This window comes from Ruditapes philippinarum, unplaced genomic scaffold (assembly GCF_026571515.1).
Source record: "Ruditapes philippinarum isolate M1 unplaced genomic scaffold, ASM2657151v2 ctg180_1_1_1_1, whole genome shotgun sequence".
Taxonomy (NCBI): domain Eukaryota; kingdom Metazoa; phylum Mollusca; class Bivalvia; order Venerida; family Veneridae; genus Ruditapes; species Ruditapes philippinarum.
Genome location: NW_026866393.1, coordinates 203,723 through 224,414, shown reverse-complemented (window position 1 = coordinate 224,414; position 20,692 = coordinate 203,723). Strand labels below are relative to the sequence as shown.

The 20,692-nt window shown below is 31.2% G+C and overlaps 1 protein-coding gene across 3 annotated transcripts in view; it reads left to right on the top strand.

Moving 5' to 3' along the window:
- Nucleotides 1-20,692, top strand: part of LOC132732380 (glutamate receptor ionotropic, kainate 2-like) — a 95,872-nt gene that overhangs the window by 44,401 nt on the left and 30,779 nt on the right. For 2 of the 3 annotated variants that reach the window (XM_060718790.1, XM_060718789.1), the window contains exon 3: nt 15,397-15,648. In XM_060718790.1, the coding sequence (XP_060574773.1) occupies nt 15,397-15,648 (252 nt within the window). Of the gene's footprint in view, nt 1-11,525; nt 11,656-15,396; nt 15,649-20,692 lie in introns of those variants that run through there. The other variant, XM_060718791.1, reaches the window with a different exon arrangement.

The following is a 20,692-nucleotide window of genomic DNA, read 5'->3' as shown; positions in this document are numbered from 1 at the left end:
AATAATTTGATACCAACAGCCAAAACGAACTTATTTACAGTATACCAATATATCATCATTGCCGTGCAAGTTTGTTTACCGAGGGAATCCTGATTCATTTACCATTCATAAGAAGTGTAATGTTATAAACCCATCAACATTTTACGCATATCTCCTCCAAGATTCCGCTGGTCCCATGGGCGAATTCTTTTTCGTAGAAATCATTTCTCTTTTGGCAGATAGTCCAAGAAACCAGCAGTGCATAGATAAGGGGTGTGATAATGTTTTTATACGCTATTATTGATCAATATTGAACCTCTCTCTATACATGTATAATATTCCTTTATTTTTGAAAAGCTCAGCAACATTTTACATCAACATCAATGTAAAGTTTTTGTTTTGTACAAGTAAATTGTTGCGGAGAAATATAGCAAATCCTGGGATGAAAACTCTTTTGGGGCTTGTTTATTATTGTGTAGAAAATGTATTTTGCAGTGGTTGAAGAAGACTTCGACTAATCAAACGCGCAGCATCAAACCACCATAAGCATTCAAATTGAGCTGCATTTCAAATCGAAGAAAGAATGAAAATATATGGTCAAACAATTCGTAAATGTAGGATAATTATCAATTCTACTTGAGGGAAAATTTTGTTCTTTGTCTTAATCTTCCATAGTCCCCAGCTTTTAAGTTCTGTTTTAAATAAATGTTAAAAGTTCGCTCTCCTCTTCTTTAAGTAAGGTTACAATTTCGGCCTTAAAAAGAAATCTTAATCAACAGCGATTTTTATTTTATAAATATAAAAAGATAAATATAAAGCCCAAGAGACATACGTATACCTCAATATTTTCGTATCTCTAAAATAACAATTTATGACATTAGGCATCGCTAGAGACTCCAGTCTCAGATTGAATAACAGTCAAAATATATTTAATATTCTTCTAAATGGGAACGTTAGCGAGCAGTTTCTGTAATTTGATATTCCCAGCTCAGTTAAAACGCTACACAATGAAAAGATGAAAGGATAGTTTATGCTTGCAATAAGACAATAGAGTAATATTGGTTTAGAAACGCATATGTTTTCCTGTAAATAGTTATCTATATGGAAGCATAATTTGTATTATAGAGATTATTCTGATTGTGCATGTTTCTTTAAGAAGCTCTCCAAATATGGAGGAAATAAAAGTATCTATCTGTCTAGTGTAGAGATATAATCTTCTAGGAAACTCTCGGGTAAAAAAGGGAACACATAGGTCAAAGAAATTTGTTTTTGATTACTAGATTTGTTTGTGCTCCTGTTTCGGCATAGGTCAAAGAAGTTATTTTTTGAAGACTTAATTTGTTGTGTGTTGTTTTTTCCCTCGCGATATTGATGTTTATCAGTTTTCTTTGTCCTTGCCATAGACTATTTTCAATGACATTCTTGATTTCTTTGCAACTGTATTGTTATATTATATACAGTAATGATACTTAAACAATTGTCGATGAAATTCAATAAGTTTTATTTTTATGTCATATAATTTAGTTGTTTACTGAACAGTATATGTTATTCAACAGTTTTATATAAGCTTAATATATAAATAGGTGATCAGTGAGTAGGATTTCATTATCGAATAGTTGGTATTGTCACAATTTACAACCTTTGTATATATTTAAGGTAAAGTAGTAGCCCCTGGACACCGTGTTAAAGATATCCTATACTGATTAAGACTGCATGTCATTCAGTTCAAATCCCTGATTTTTATATTACGTTAGGTACGTAAGACATTAGCAAAATATGTATAGGTCTCTATGATTAGTTTTCTAATCATAAACATGTGCACTGTTTTGACCTTATTTCTTGAAAACTGTTATCTTTTCTCTCTTGAGGATATATATATGTAAATGTTCAAGCATAACGTGTTTGTACTGAGCTAACCTTCCTAACTTTTGACATCCTGAAAAGTTGCCAAAGGACTTTATCGTTTTCCTTTATGAAAGATGTGTAGATGTTATCATTTCTTTCATAATATCAATTGTTTTTCTGTGATCTTTCATAGATAACGTTTGAACTCCAACATTCTTTCAACCCTTCTAACCGTTACAGCTAGAGTTGTGTAATTGAACCTGGCTTCATATCGTTTATTTGTTTCATATTTCACTGTGATTGTTTGTGTTGGGCTTGTGATTGATCGTAATTGCGAGGTCCAAATTGTATTATAACAATAATAATAATGTGCCTTATTTTAGATACTCATCTTAACTTTCATATACAAAAGTCTACAAGTTTCGACACTCAAAGTTTCTTTTTTCTCATTATTTTTTGTGGCCGGGAGGATGACTTCAAAATGATATTTTTATAAAATCTTAGGATATATTCCTTCGATACCAATGTTTTTGGATATTTTAAGTGCTTATATAAGAGTGAAATTCTTATGTATCTATCAATGTGTTTTTGGCTTTATGTTTCAAGATTTGAATTTCCAAAATGCTCCAAGAGCACGCGATCTTCCATTCTTTGCTCCCGTGCTTAAAGTCATAACACCCAATACTATTGTTCTATTCTAAAAAATGACAAATATAGCTTTTTATTGAATATCGATGAACTTCAGAAATGGATATACATACTCTTATGATTGCTCTGTGAATATCAATCATTGAAAATACGTCTGGTATATGACAGGTTATCATAGACTGATGATATGTGTAAAATAAGATAGGTATAACATTATTGTTATCGTTACCACATCCGATCAAGATAGTTCTTTCCTTTCCCTCTCAGACAATGCTTTTAAAAGACTAAAAGGTGTATGAACAAAAGCATCTAACTTTGGCATATTTTATGATATCTCTTGCTGATTTCATGACCAATAGATCTTGTTCTCGACATGATGTCAAACATTTCATACTTGTATTGAAAAATAACACAGTCATTATCTTAGAATAACATCATTTTTATCATTCAATAACAATGGCATATTCAAAAAATAACATTCAGTTTCCTGCTATGTAGGATACCTATTTAGTCTCAATAGTTTGAGGGAATATTTAACAGCAATCATTTAGGTTTAAAAACAATTCTTTGGAGTTTGAAATTGCCACGTGAATGCACGAAGTGTGTTCCATGAACTTGTATTAGATGAGCACTTGCACTGTATCAGAAATGAAAAATGGAGTTGGGAAAATACAGTTTTTGTCTTAATTATATACAAACACACCTTGACATAAAATGCAATGAACACTCTTCTAAATAATGCTTTTCATATATTAATAAAATATATTTTCTCTTTGGACGTAAAAGGTCCCATTGTTTCTATTATAACTACTAAGCGACTCACAACTTTACTTGTCTCATAAATTTACAAGACAATCATAAAAATTTCTACTCATCATATAACAGATAAAATGTATCATTAGATTAATTACTTTGCTTATACATTTGAATGACTGCCAAATAGATCATAAACTAAATCAGTAAGTTTTTTGCATGCATTTCTCGTTATACTTATGTGCACATTTCTCGAATAAAATGTGACAAAATAGACCTAATGTTCTTTAATCAGAATATTACATCAGCCATTAGATCAAGATATTGACTGTAAATGTCAGAAGTAATGTGAAAGTATAATTTACATATATCAAAAAATCAAAACACTATATAAATGAAAGAATGCAACTTTAACAAAGCACAGTTTTAAGGCCCAGAAATGCCGCTGAAATGCTTAAATTTTTATGTTTGCCTTTTCTTATCGATGAAAGATTTATTTTTATCGAGGGATAATGTGCCTTTTAGACTAAGGTAAATTTGTGTTGACTGTTACTTGTAAGATCGTACCTGTTTTCTGCCCAAATTGATGCTGTGATGTGTTAAACACATTTTACCTTGTAAATATGTGCTTCGATTAAAAACACATCTATATTAGTATATACAGGCCAGTTCCACTACATATTTGACTTAATTTTACTTTACTTAGGATACTTTTAGTATTAGGGCATTCCAAACTTGTTGCACTACATATAGTATAGTATTTACTTTAACTCAAATATCCAAATGATGACAATAAGTAAATATGCTAATAAAATATTAATTAAATTCTGAATTGTCGTTATAATTTGTTGTTTGAATGTTGTTTGAAATGGTATGCGTTTTTTTCCCATTATAAGCAAGGCTTGAGATATGATATAAATTGTATTTTGTTTACATCTTAATTACATGAAATCGTTTATAATAAATTAATAGACGATTAATTCGACTTAGTGTAGACACATTTGTATACATGCATATTAAATACGTCTAGTTATACCTTGAAAAAGTAAAACACGCCTCTTGTTGTTGGGAAAGAAAAATAGTAGATCTATGATATATGCCACTTATATATGCACTTTCACACTTTCATACTTTTTTTCATAAAAACGCAGTTGTTTATACCATAAATACACCTTTTTTCAAGTAGAACCACTTCTTTGCCTTTGGTAAATGCATAAAAAATAAGATCTAAACTGCCTTTTAACAGCATATCATCTATGTTTTCTTGTACAACTCAGATAATAAAATTACTAGAAATATTGCATTTTCTAAGAAGTTTAGGAAACACTTGTAATAAAAGTTGCTGTAAATCGAATGAACTTGTCTAGCATGTGATGTTAATATGCAAATGTTGGAATTGAGCTATCAGCGCAAACACTAGAATGGCGTCTAAATGGAAAACTATTAGATTATTTTCGCACAAAAAATGAACGAATTGTACACGTTTGTGTTTCTATTCCTGTTGAAACTAAATTAGGTAAAAAACAAGTTTAGTTATGAAATAAACTGATAGTAACAGATAGCTCAACTCGAAATTATGGGTTTATTTTAGTGTATTCACTCATTTTAGTTGAAGCACCCGGATGTATGTTTATATTAACCCCTACCGGAAGTGACCGTCTCTGCCACCAGTATAGAGACTGGGCAGCCTTCAAATACGCATAGTCTTGCCAGACATTACTTTAAATCTTCATCTTAATGTCCCCAAAAAGGAATATTTGACGGTTCCAGAACCTGGAACCTAGACAAGTCTATTTAAGAACTTTAGCGGATCATATGTATGCACTGACGTCAGCGTTGTCACGTGATAGTCTTACCAATTAATTTGCAGAATGGTTATTTAATGGATTTTATATCATCGGAAATATACAGAATATATCACCATCGTCTTATTAAGCACTATCAAAGACAACCACTATCGTCGAACAACATGTGCTCTATTTTGCTTGCTTGTTTGTCTGTGTAACTTTTCGTTTCTTTTTTTTTAAATCGGGTGTTTATTTGTTGCTTTTCGTTCGGCTTATACATCTGTTCATTCATCTTTCAGTAAATCAATTTGCGGATTTTCTGCTCACCTGGTTTTGGCACCTACAGCTATAAAGATGTTATTTTAATGACGAATTGATCACGTTCGCAACGTGATACCATACGATTATTATTTTCTTTATTTTTCAGCTATATACAATAACATTGGTGTTAAGATTATAAGTACTTTTCACAACGTTTTGTCAAGGAAATCATACTGATTCTTGAATTCGTTTTTCGAGTGTATTTTCTGAATGATAAATAGCAAAATAATCAAAATGGAAAATTTGAAAATCGCCTGATGAAAATGGTGCTGGCTCGATTTGATCCGGTCAGTTCTCAACGCATGCCACCGTCCATGCCCGCTCCCCCGGTAGCACCGGCTAGCAATTACAATTTTTTGTAGTACGAGCAAATGATTTGGCTTCAACGCCAGTTTGGGATTTTTCATTTTGTTTATTCTTTGATGGAAGTGAACGTACACTTGTAACAGGTGTCCCCTGAGTCTGACAGTTTTGTCAATCAAGATGACAACTAGCTCTCCCCTAAATTAAATGATGAGCGGAGGTTAACGTGTTTAAACATAAAAAAGTTAAATATTTCAAAATCATAATTATTCTAGGGGCACTCATTTTCGCGGTTTTCGTGGGAAGGTCAATTGATGAACTTCAGATCCAGCACATATCATTTCGTCTGCTGAAAAATCATTACATTATTTGAATTTCTTTTGAATGGAAATAGACAATCCACGAATTTAAGAAGTTACATCAATTTCTTTTGTTACAAAACCGTGAAACTCTACGCTCATGAAATCAAATGAATTCACAGTATTCTTTCTCGGACGCTTCTTATCTATCTGTTTTTTCGTATGTAATTTTAATTTCAGATATATAGTCATATGTATGATCAATAATTATTTGAAGTTAACTTTGATATAGTGAAGTTGACTTTGATTCATTAAGTGAAATGTAGTCTTGTCCGGAATGGATCATAGATTTACTTATATCCAACTTAGAGGAAGAAACGAATCAAATTATTGTGAAATGTTTTCATCACTGGACATTTCTAGACGTCCCGAAAGATAATGTTGCAACTTTACGTGACTGGAAAATATATTTTATAACTTTGAAAATTGGCCAAAATTTCGAAGACAAACAGCCAATTTTGATTCAACATAATGGCTAAGATTACATTGTCTGTATCCATAGATTGGGTTTTTGTAACTGAAGAAGTAAAAAAGTGGGAATTCATCAATTCTTATATTACATTTTCATTTCAGTTGGCAAAATCTACGTCATAAGATGTTTTCCAATATTTGTATCACGTATCGGTATATAGTCAGTTTGCATGCTGATCATTTGAAAGTGAATTTGGTTTGTATTGTTTGGTTTTACGGCGGACCGACATAATTTAGGTGATATGAGGCCGAAACAGGAAAGATGATTTTGGCGAAGTTCGCCTGGTTGTCGTTCTTAGAGCCTTCATATATTTCCGGGAGTATAAATCTGTTATATACTCTATAATAATGAACGTTATGAGTGATATTATATATTTACAAATGAATGTATAATCACATAACTGTCTAATTTATGTTAAAGTGAATTGGTCTTTCAAGGAAGGTGTTCATTTGTTGGTAGGTTTATCGGCGCACCAACCCAATTTAGGTCATACATGGCCGTAACAGGAACAATGATTTTGGCTAACCTCGGATGTTTACAAATTTAAAGCAACACCATGGTTCAAAACACCTCATCTATTGGAGCTAAGAGATGCATAAAATCGAATTATTCGAACCCATAAAGTCGCCTCTTATACATGTAAGCAAACAGGGATAAATGGTGACTCGTTTCTGATTCCTGACCTTAGAAACTAGCCACAAGGTTGACGGTATATATTGTACTTACAATATATGATCAAAAGAACTTCGAATACAAGCATTGGAAATTACACAGTATCTTTATGCCATTTTAGTATGTTATACTACGCACTCATCATGATTACACTATGAAGTTAGTGTCTATGCAGTTCCAATGGTATCTTGATAAGCACAACACAATTATTTTACTTTCCATGGTATTTTAACATTATATAATATTCTTTATAACATTTACACGATAGTATTCAATGATATGTTAATATTATACAGTGTTCTTTATGGATACTCACATGTTCCATGATTTACTGACAGGTTGGTAAAGTCATTAATAAACGTATTGAAAGACTATATTCTGACATTTCTCGTATATGACAGAGAGTTATTAGTAATTTGTTACATGAGATTTTTCATAAGTCATGTGATACATCTAGTTCATGGGAAAACGTGGTTGACTAATTTTTGTGTTTACGTTGGGAATAGGTTATTATTGAAGCACGCACTAAATGTCAGATCTCATCTCATACAAGACCATGTATAAATTGATACTTTTCTCAATCATTGTTTTTTGCGATGTTAAAACGACATGTATAACAACATTGGCATGACATGTTTTAAAACACGACTTAAACTAACTTGCCAGGATAAAGATAGTATGAAATTTCATCAAAATGGTATCTGTAAGGAATACAAATAGATGTTTATTTCAAAGTTTTATAACAAAGGAGATTTGTTGACATATGAAGAGAGGCACTTGATCATTTATAACTATGTTGCTTATCATTTCCCATCACAAGAGATGTTTTGATATCAAAAGTCCATTATGCCACAGAAATGCTTTAATTTTTAATTGTCTGTATTTGGTATTCTTTGATTTCTTTTATAGTTTCCAACACGTTACACATTGGCTTATTACCTGAACTGTTTTCTTTTTTTTTGTTGCTTTTCTTGGTAATTAGTACAATTATAGTGATTTACTATTTTGAATGGAAGTCAAATACTACATGTACTTTGTTTTAAATTTAACTACTTTAATGAAATATCATATTACATTTAACCCTATTTTTCTTCAGGTAGCAGGTATCTAACTTTCTCTTAATATATTATTAAAACGTTATAAAACGTTATAATGGCCTTTTTAAAGAAGTTAATATTCATTCATTTCTGAGGTATAATGTGCCTTTAAATTTGATAAAAAAAATTGAAAAAGGCTTATTGTAGGACATATTAACAAATGAAACCACAGCAAGATAATGCGACAACAAAAATCATCATTTGCCATGAGCAACTAACTATGAAATATTTATGTTGCCATTGTGCAACTTACACCTGCTGTTTGTGTTCTGCTGGATATAAGGTTAAGAAGAAAAAATTTCAAACATGAAGAAACAGAAGAATAAGTTAACATTGAAGCACTCCTTTGTAAGTAGTTCGGCACACGTGAACTCCGTGCAGTAATATATCAAGAGGCAAAAGACTGTCTCGATTAAGATAGATTACGTTTTGTCATGACGCCAAAGTCGACGAAATGCTTGGATAATCGCGTTATAAAGTCAGACATTGCACATTTTATAGTTTAAACATACGCAGAAGTAATATTGTCACGGAATAATAACATTTTTTATGGCGTCTGGCATGATAACAGGTAATAAAATCTTCATCTTGTGCCATGTGTTACCAAACAACTTAAGGGTCAATTGTTGATGAAACAAACAATCGTCATAAACCCAACTTGTGTTTTGTGTAAAAACCATAGTTTAAGGTTTGAATCAGAAGCAGCTTTATTGTCTTAACTCTCAATTGAATATGGCATTGCATGGATTAATAAGTAACAATTATGGCATTTAGTAAAATTTTAATACACTAAATTATACAGAGAAAAAAAAACCTAATGGAATACAACTGAAAAATATGATAATTTACAAACGAAGAAGGTCTAAATTTGTGCTATTACTTGGCTGTATATATCTAACTTTGCTATATTTATTTAAGTATTAAACAAAGGAATTATATAATGGCTATTTATTCTGTTGACGATAGAACATAAAATTGTAGACACATTTCTGGTCATACGGCGCCGAAAAGCATTCAAAATTAGTGAAATATTGCAAGATGTGTTTCCTTTATAATAGTGTTAAGAAAATAACTTTTACAAAGAGCGTGTGTGTGAAGGAGTATTTACGGCTCCCAGTGGCATGTCCTCCTCAGAAAATTCCATAATCCTAGCACAATATTAGTGGATTTACATGACATTCAAGGAATTTTGAAATATCTGGGTCATATAAAACTATAAAAAATATTTTATAAGCTACTTTTTGTATTACTTATGATACACGCCTTTATACATGACCATTTAAACATAAGTCAGTCAGGTTTATGGATAAAGAAGTCGAGAAATGGGTGTTTATAGTGAAAGTGTTAGATATCTTATAAAAAGAGCTAATTTAGAATGACACCTAAATGTTATTCACCATCTAATATTATATATTTTAAACACCCAGTACACTCCATTAGAAGAGTATATGAGGGTTGTCGAAAGCAAACATATAATCTTCAGTATTTTATATATACCCATAAAGTATTGGTTCGGATTATTTCTTTAAAAACCCTTACCTTTTTGGACTTAAATCTTACTATAGAAGCATTGGCGGTCTTTTTGCGAAGGAAATAGATTCAGCAAACAATATTCATACGGAAGTAGGCTATCTAGCCATATGTCTTGCAACCTCGAACATTTTGTTATAAATACACCTCTCAGTTCTGAACACATTCGTTGTGGTAAAATTGGATAATGAAATGAACTAACACTTTCTTTAAATTTACAATATCAATTGGATTATAAGGTCTCTTAGCTAATTTGATTATTATCTGAATTTTAGATACCAGTAGCCCGATGACCAGGGGTAATAGCTGTAAAGTCGGTGAACGTGCTTAAGCATGAAACTTAGACTATAAAATGCAATTATTATATGGTCTCTTAGCGACTTTGATTATTATCTGAATTTTACAAAGTTTCATAGAATTCAAGATGATTAACCCAGCCCTTAAGTCTTGTTCCTTACACTTCTTTATTATGTATTTGGTCACTATGAATTTGTTGCAAACTAATCTAGTTAGTAGCTGACGATGAGCTGAAACTCGTCATATTAAAACAATATCCAGAAGATATTCCACTTAAATCATCAATCTAATTGTAATCCCATAAAGCATTGTGCACATTTTACCCTTATTTTATATAAACCAGTTGTGCTTTGCATAGCAAAGACTTCCTTAAATATCTTGATTTTTTCGTTATTTTTATACAGACATTTTAGAAACATCAGTTGTGATTGAGGAACCTTATCGAATATTTTTTTTCTGTTCAGAGTGCTCCTTTTTATTCCCTGAATCGGTTCGTTTATGTAATATTTGAAATGGTGAATAAAAGCGTTTGTTACGTAATACATATTATAGTTTTATATTTCTCTGTTGGCAATAAAAAAGAATAAATGTACCTCTAGGGGATACATACAACCTATCAGATATACAATAAAGAATGTAGGCAAACCTATAATTGCATTACTCTGTGGAATGTCTAGTTTTGTACTCTAAAATTGGATTATTTTCTGCCAAAACATAAACCGATACCATCTATACAATTGGGAAATCCCGGAGTGCAAAGCAAAAAAATACAAAATTAAGCACTTCCGTTTGATTTTTAGGAATTTACGTGACAGTTTTACAAAACACAATCGACGAGTTTTTGTTACTCTAACGGGAGGTATCTAATTCTTTATAACGTATAGCAATTAAAATTCGATACATCAGTGCAGTATTGGAAAGATTTATATTTCTTATTTAGTCTGAATTCGTACTTTATTTCAATGCCGTAGGTGTTTAATTTCTACATTGTCTGGTATTAGCTTTATTTCGAATTATTCAAATACCTAAGGACAATAATTAAGGACAATTATTAAGGACAATTTTACAAGTATTATGCAAGCAATGGAAATCAGTTGTTGTCAAATTTTGAAATCATAGTTTAAAAATGTATCAAAAGATTATTTACGTATTCAGAGGTTCATACATTTAATTATTCTTTCGGTGTTTTTGACCAGTCGTTATTATAAAAAATAATAATAAAAACAATAATTAATAAATAAATAAGAAAAATACTTTAAAACTAGCTAAGGAAAAGCTATAAAGTGGTTTATTGTTAAAAAACAAAACAGATTTATATACATTTTGTCAGAAATTTGTTTCAAAAGTTGCATATTTTAGCCTTATTTTGTATAGTTTTATGAAATTTTAGTAAAATTTATTATTTTATAATTTATCTATCGATGTTTATCTAAGTTGAAGACATTTAAGTTGTGGTCTGATTTTGTTTTTATCTTTCTTTTACTTTTATATAGTCTCGAGTTCCTCAAATGTTAATTGTTCCAACTTCGATTATGAGTACAGTTCTGTCTTCTGGACCTCACCCGAATGTAGGTGGAGCTGGTTTAGAAGTTGTAAGTTTCACAGAATATGAATATTACGATTCACCGCTTTTACGTAATCATCCCCATATATAGTTTTTAAAGATTTTTTATCAGAATTTTTATTATTAGATTATTTTTTCCTCGGTTTTTAATATATCTTCTTTTCATTTTCATGAAATAACATGAAGTTCATTGTTTTATATCTTAGTATTATGTCTTAGAGTTTTTATTAACATACCTTTTTATTGTTGTTGTTGTTGTTTTCTAGATTTTATAACCAGTAAAAATAATAGAAAGAGAAATTGACGGATGCATCAAATATTGTATTTACATGCGTTTCTTTAAATAATTGCTTACTTAATGTAACTCGTATATTCTCCAACGCTCTTTTAACCTGAAATGTTTTTAAATTCCTTTTTTCGATTTTTTTTTATTTCATTACCGTTTTTTCGTATTTTATTGTATATATGTTTATATAAACAGAAAAATATACCCCTTTTCTCTCAGCTTTCTTTCGCATTGATAGACTTTGAAAATTGACATTTGTTGTTAGTTTTGATTTACCTAAACGTAACTTTATAATAATAAAAAAACAGTTAAAATGCCTTTCTGATATTGTATGATAAAAGTCATGAACTAACACATTTAGTCAAGACATAATTTGCCTCTTATTAGCTTTTTCACTCGTAAAATATTTTAAACTGCAAGAATTCTTACTTGGCAAAATTGCGCAAATACAGTGATATCAAATCAGCGTCAATTCAGTGGAAGTCTACAAGACGGAAACAAAGGGTTAATGTTCAAGTGTGAAAATATATGTAGTCGTAAAATGCAACAACATGTGTATAAAAATTAGCTTTCTGTCGATTCTCGCTTTCTAGTTATGGTGATATATAAATGAAAATGAAGTTTGGAGAAAAAGTTCGTGTACGTCAATTTTTAATTGAAACACGTTCTTGTCGCGTGTCAACACGCACGGCAGCTTTCTTTCTTCTTGGTCTGTTAACTTTCCATTACGCAACGATGTGGATGTATGTGAATAGGTTTCAGCTTCATCAGAAGGTTAGGGCTGATATTATATTTACATCGATGATACAGAGTGTGTTAGCCGATTTTTTTTTGTGATAGACTGATCTTCTTTTCTTTTAAAACGACCCCTTGGGTTTTAAGGTACATCGATTGTAAAGAAGTCATATTGTTTTTTATTTGTCCCTGTTTGATTTTGATTATTTCGGGAGAGGGGGGCAGGTTGGAGGTGTTGGGAAGATATTTCTCTTTTTGCATCGTTAAAAAAATATGAGCCACCAACTGTCAAAAGCATCTCCATAAACCTTACTCAGCTGAGGTGATGAATAAAATACTTGGCTTCAACAATTAGATTGTTATATTTTGAATTCAATATCTTTTTTCTTTTATCTTTGCATGGCTTTATTATTGTGCATGTTTAGTTCGAATGTCTTTGTTTATCTGTCTATATTCTTTTCAGTATGTACAAAATGCTCTCTCTGACTGCTTGTCTTTCACGTGTAAATTTGAAAACATTTTCTTCAATTTTTGCTTTGTTGTAAATTGCGTTTGTAGAAATATCATATTTATGTTCACATATGTTAAGTACAAGCATAAAACATTATCCAATTAATGATGATAAAGAATAATCTGAGTTTTGAGCGCGTTAAGATATAATCAGACTTTTTATTATCTTATTACAAGTGATAATTTCTTGAACAAAATACAGAAAGTAATAGGAACGAGACCAAACTCTTTGTTTTATCCAAGATTTTATACATTTTATACTTAAAACAAAACATAAACATAAATATATACTTTCACGTGGTGTATCTACTTTATGTAGAGCATGAACATGTTTTTACTGTTAGTTTTATTATTTAGAAAAATAATTGCTTCTTGATAAGTTCTTTTTATCTCTTTAGTGATAACTTCACTTTTTTTCATAGGCATAAGGGACCTAGCGTTATCAAAGGTATAAAACAAGGGGAAAATGAGAATGATCTTTCAGTAAAGGTGTCTTTTTTATGTTGCTTTATAACTATTATTGTATCATTTGCTTTTACCAAACCACAAAGACAACGATCTCTCCTTGAAAAGTGTTTCTTTTTTATTTTATGACATAATATCTTCATATTTGTTTAATTACATAAGCGGCTGAACATTTTCAAAGGTAATATAAGAGACAAAAGTCGAATGTAGTCTGGCACACTTAGCTGGTTAAGTATATACAGTATGCAAGCACTTTATGTAATACTTACGTAAACAAAAACACACGTAATCAAAATTGGATTTCTCAACCAGTTTCTCATAACTTTCATATAAACCGAAAATAAAAACACCAAAGAAACCCTGAATACCATACGTTAGCATCTTGTTATGACGTTTTCTTTCTATTAATAAACATATGATTAAGTGTTATAATGCACTCAAACCATATGTATATAAGCAAATATTAACAGGTCAATAACATGACTATTTGCTGTTGGGTTTAACGTCCACCAGCAAGTGATTTTAAATGTTCCTGCGCACCGAGCTCTATTTTGCATTATCAGCCTTAACCTTGTGTCTGGCACAGGGGACAAGAAATACTAGAAATGTGAAGTCATCATGTTTTGTTACTATTTCGGTATACACTTTATTTTTTGCATTGTATAACATTTAAAATTTTGTATTTGTAGAAACAGGAAACGTTATGTAGAAACCAAAGAATCAATTTGACAATCGTTTTACCATGATTTTAATTGGTATGCAAGCAACAATCAGCTCGTTTTTATTAAATTGAACGTTTAATATCAATAATCAGATCAATGCTTCGAAGGATCCAAGCTATCACTGGTCTGTCTATAAAATATTGGGATCCGTCCTGTTTTACGTTATAATTCTAATTAGAGTCTACATGTATAGGTCTGAAAATTTGTCTCAGTACAAATGTCCAAGACGGGCATTTTCTAAAATGATATTTGAATACGTTGCTGATTGATATCCATTTCCGCCCCAAAAAGGCAAAAATCTGGACCTGTGCATCAAATGGCATTATACAAATGTCAAGTTACCATGGTATTACGAGCATACAAAATTAAAAACTTTGTACATCATATTATTAACTATATGTTGGCAAGCATAAACCTTTCTTAGAATGATTTATCGTGTGTTGAAAAACAAATCAAGGGAAATTTAGTGTTTTTATGACCATGTAGATACTTAAACAATTTTGACAACTTAAATCAAACTACCTTTGATTTTTCGCGAAGAGAGAAGAGAGAAAAATGGTTGCGACTACCTGTTTAATTAAGATAAAAGTACCTTCAAAGTATCCTAGCTATTATCACTTAAGAACGTTAATTTCATTTTGACATTGCTTAATGAAGCTTTTTAAAATACGAACACAACTTTTAACCATGATTGATACATCACTGATTTCTGAGAAATAGCACGTGTTATATGAAATATTGAAAAATCTCAGAGCAAACTGTTATTTTTAAAGGTCGGACTTTATATAATTGAATGGGTCCTCTTTTAACAAATGGAAGTTAATGATTTGCGTTTGGGCAATCTAATGTACGTTGCTGATATCTTCCATAAAGTTATTTTTTATAGCATGTAAGATAGTACAAGATTAAAAATGAAGGTGAAATATCAATTTTGACAGGGCAATTAGCTTTTATTTTTGTTTTATCTTTTACTTCCATTTAATTTTGTCTTAATATCTTTAACTGTTGTTAATCATTGCTTTTAACATTTTAATCTTCTTTTTATTGACAGTGTGTCGCCAAATGAAAGAAGGCATCGCTGCAGTGTTTGGACCAATCACAAAAATTCCTCGTGCGCATGTGCAGTCGATATGCAACTCGTATGAAATTCCACACTTAAACGCCCAATGGGACGCCCGGGATTCGAACGACTACTATTCAATTAGCGTGTACCCAGAGTACAACAAGCTGAGCCAGGCGTATGCGAACCTCCTGAAGCACTGGGGTTGGACACGATTTACAGTGATTTATGAGGATGATGACGGTATGTATCCGAATAAATTCTAAGATGCTGTCGCATGATATACGGCTCGTACTTATAATATATAACAATCCTAAACTTTACAGGAAATAAAATTAAATAAAAAAAAAATAACGACAAAAAACCATCACCACCACCACCACCACCAACAACAAATAAAAATCAAAACAAAACAACATAAAAAACGGTTTACAGAGCGTTTTCATCGGAAACCATCCGCATAGTATATTTTGCGTCTTTTAACCGAAACATTTTGTGTTGTGTTTTTTTTAACTTGGTCAAAGACATGGTTTATTGTTTTTCTTATACGTTGTAAATGTTACAAAGTTTTCAATATATGCTTCGGGGTGTTTCACAGTATATGTTATACTTATTTTCAAAAAAGGGTTACATTTTAAAAACAGACAGTCTATTTTTACTTTCTGTTGTTTACTCGATTGTTTCTTTGGAACAATATTGGGATATGCTCAGGTAGGGATGGGTTTAATTAACAACATCTTTTTACGTTTCCTTCTTTTTTTTGCAAGCATTCTTACGTAAGCAAATGTGACATTGTTTATATACACGTCACTGACATGTAACAATTATGTTGATAGAGTATGTGACATTAGCTATTCTTTATCTAGCTAACTGTTAGATCTTAATATACTGACAACGACAACAACAACAACTAGTTATGTGTGTATATGTGTATTCGGTAAATCACAGGGGCTAGACTTTCTCTGCGATATTTATCGTTCATATTTCAATAAGTATCGCATATTTTCCTTCGCAATAAAAACACCACAATAATAAGCACAACAACACACAATAACAACATAAAACATTAACGAGAAAAGCAGAAATCAACAACAACAAAAAATAACAACAATAAAAACAACAAATCAAGAACTTAATCAAAGTTAGAAACTACCTACACAAGTTATCACTGTTGACTTTATATTTATATTTTATACATGTATTTACACACTATTTAATATAAAGTATAATGAAAAAATTATAAAAAAAATGACAGACTTGAGTACTTTCGATGATAATGACTCACTTAGTCCATTCAGATAGAAGGCTCACTTAGACCGTTCAAATAGAGACTTGCTTAGACCGTTCAAATAGAAGACTCTCTTCTAAGACCCGCTTAGACCGTTCAAATAGAGTCAGACCAGCATTCACGTGCAAACAAACTTTATGACTTAAAAATGCATTTGAGAGCTAGAAATCTCGAACACCTGTGGTTATCGTATGAACCGAAAGTATCCAAAAAAATAATTAGTCCTGATGGTTTGATTAGTTATTTGGCAATTTTTCCAAGAGCATATGACTAGATATATAAATTGTAGTGTGTTTCCCCTTCGTTTCTGATGCATAAACATGTTTGTATTTATATTTACTTACCAATGACTCTTAATTTGTGGTACTTGTTTTCATCAACTCGCTATCGATGTCACTACACAAGAAAACATTTAAAGGACAGTTATACATGTAACATCATATTTTATATATCGTTGTTATACATATACCAATAATACATGTTGTTCTTTACTAGTTATTAACATAAGATCATCCGTGCATGTGAATTGCACCACGTGCACGTGACCGTTCAATATATTTTACACATTGGACTGTGAATGATCCAATATAAGTCTACTATATTGGACAGTTGAGTGTGCATGACACTTTCAATCCAACGTCAATGATATAAAAGTAAAAAGAAAGATAAAAACAAAATCAGATTCTCTACTTGTAATAGGGTTGGTAAGCGAACAGCATGGATCCTGATCAGACTGCGCGGATGCGCAGGCTGGTCTGGATCCATGCTGGTCGCAAACCCATTATGTTGGTTTTGTCGTGACGCGGCTCAAATGATAATTGAGAAACTGCGTTTTATAAACGTAAGAAATAAGTATCGGTGAACGTGTACTTAAAAGTTTACTACGTGCTTAGTCAAAATTCAAACACGAGTTTTATAAACTGACCGACTCAAAATAACAGAAATACAAATGCGCCTGGTAATTTTCAGTTGTAAGATAAAAAAAACCATTAGATAATTCAGACAAAAGTAAAGAAAATATCAAATTTGAAAATGATTTAATTAACAATTAATTCAGATTGAAACGTTTTAAATAGAACAAAAAAGGTGATTTATTCATAATGAGGCAGGGTCTTTCAAATTCTATTTGAAAGACCCTGAATGAGGTAAGAACATAAATACACATCGTCAACGACTGCATGTGTCTATATTAAAGGGCATGAAGCTATATCTTATCAAATACCTTTATTAAAATTTATCAACAGTTAAATAAGATTGGTTACATAATCTTAGGGTCGTTTGGAAAGAGATATAACATAGAATGATAGAATGTTTCTATTATTTAACAATTGATTATTATACGTAATCAGAATAAAATATTTCTGAATAATATATAATGTTGCTATTTAAAGAGGGGTTTTATCCACTTAGCAATTATTTCGTGCAAGAGCTCTATGGAATGTACTACCATATTCATGTCATATGTAAGCATATCAGAAGTGTTTTCTTTTTTGAAATTCAAACAATATTGTTTGCAGAAGATATATAGCTTTATACACTTTACATACACCCATGAAAAATGTCTATATAATATATAAGGTAATAGTCAAGTTCGACAATGAATGCACAATGTTAAATCGTGTATTAAATTCGTCAATCAGTTATCTTTTCATTTTGAAATTGTCCTTCTGCTCGAAAGTGTTCCTGTTTCATTGGTGCCACGTGCACTGCATGTTTTCCACAACTTTCTTAAATCTTGACGAAATTCATTTCCAATAAAACAATAAAGAACACAATTTATTCCACTATTCAGGAAGAGTAAGTTTTGTATTACGAGATTAGCAAAATTGGTCCAAAATTCGTTTAAATTAAATTCGTGATAATGCGATATAACATGTAAAGACATCGGTAAAGTTGACAATATGTGGATAATACTTATACAAATAACCAGTAATGTAACAGTATGAATGCTTTTCTTTATGGTATTGGCACCATTTTGGGCGCTTTGTTTTTTGCCTTTGCACAGCGTTCGAAGAATTAAACTCTTGCAGAACGTGAGCACGAGAACTGGTATAATCACGTGACAGCTGAAGTGAATGGTGTTATATAACTCAATAATTTCCTTTACATGAACTGGTTCCCTCATATATGTACAAATTTTGTTAGAATTACTCTGCGACGTATTGGCCGCTGTCGTGTTTCTACCTTGTTTAAATTCCGTTATCTCTTCCACTACAAGGTATGGCGTGTTAAGGATGAACGCTAGTGACGTAATTATTGTAAATATGACGTAAGCACGTTTTCTGACGTTGTCATTATAAGCACTGAACGGTCTGCACACAGTTATGGTTCTTTCTATAGTCAAAGCAATAGTCACACCGAGAGATATATCCCTCGTATACACATAAGCAAAAGTTAAAAGCTTACATAAGAAAATATTAGTAACTCGAAGATCTTTGTTGTATTTTGGAAACAAATAAACAAAGAAATCAACTCCAGGTATTAAAAGTACAAGTAAGTCACAAATTGCTAATAATTTAAAGTATATTGCACTCGATGATTTGCTACAGTTCTTTCCTTTTGTCCAAACAACAAACGACATGATATTTCCGGGAATTCCGAAAAACAATATAACGCTCAAAATGCAAAATCCAACAATATTTATGTCGTCAACTTCCATTTTAACACAGAACGTTCTTTCAAAATGTTTCTTTTTTCGATGTGTACACAGACTGAATCGTCCTTTACACGTGCATTACGCTGTGTTACATAACATGCCAAAGGAATTTAGTAAGAACCCAGTAATGTGAGCATGTTGATGACTTGACTTGGCATGCAAATGACATTAATACCATCATATATCTACTCTAGTGGAAATGACAGACCGTTCTGATCACAATGGAACATACCACAAACGCTGACTTATATTTGTTCATTTCAAAAGTATTTGACATCAATTGGTGTTGATGAGGACAATATGAAATGAACAATATTATTAACCAAACCTGCCTTTGTTAAATATGCTCTTTTCATTTATTGTGCTCATGTTAAACTAATCACAAATAATAAAAAATAATCACACAGCTGTACGACAATGTGTATTAAAAATACTCGTTCGAGACGCATGCAGTGGGTCCCGGTCTTTCTTAGTGCAATTCTGGTAAACGTTTACACACATTTTTCCCAAGTCTGTGCGGAACTCTTTCCTAATAAAGCAATACAAGACACAGTTTATGCCTCTATTCAGAAAGATCAAATTTTGTATAATCAAGTGAAAAACGTCACTTAAAGTCCGTCATCTGAATTACGTAAAAAAAATAGATATTTATAACGTGCAACGTCATTGGTAACGTGGATAGAATATGGACGAAACTCATGCTTATTACTAACGCTGTTACCGTGTGAATACTCTTCTTAATAGTTTGACAATCCGAACGTAAGTTTTCATTTCTGTCCTTATATAGCGTTCGGAGAATGACGCCATTGCAGATCGTCAGAATGATAATCGGAATGATCACGTGACAGCTGAAGTGTGCCGTGTTATAGGGTTTTATATATTTTGAAGTTTCATTAGGATATGTACACTTTTTATAGTAGATCACAGAGGTTGAATTTGTGAACGAGTTGGTTTCTAAGTATTTTAGATCAATCACTTTTTCTGCTATAATATAAAAATTCAAACACGAGTTTTATAGACTAAGGAACTCAAAATAACAGAAATTCAAATGCTGCTTGTATTTTTAAGTTGTTAGATAAATCCATTAGATAATTAAGATAAAAAAAGAAGAAAATATTAAATTTGAAATAATTTTATTAACAATTAATTCAGAATTAAACGTTTTAAATGAAAATAACAACAACAACAAATAAGTAAAAAAAACAACACACATGTTCATGATGATTGTATTTATAATTTACTGATGAAATATAGTAAGAACAAATATATACACAATCAACGACTGCATGAGTCAAGGTTAAAGGGCAAAAAGCTACATGTATATCTTTTGAATTTTTTTTACA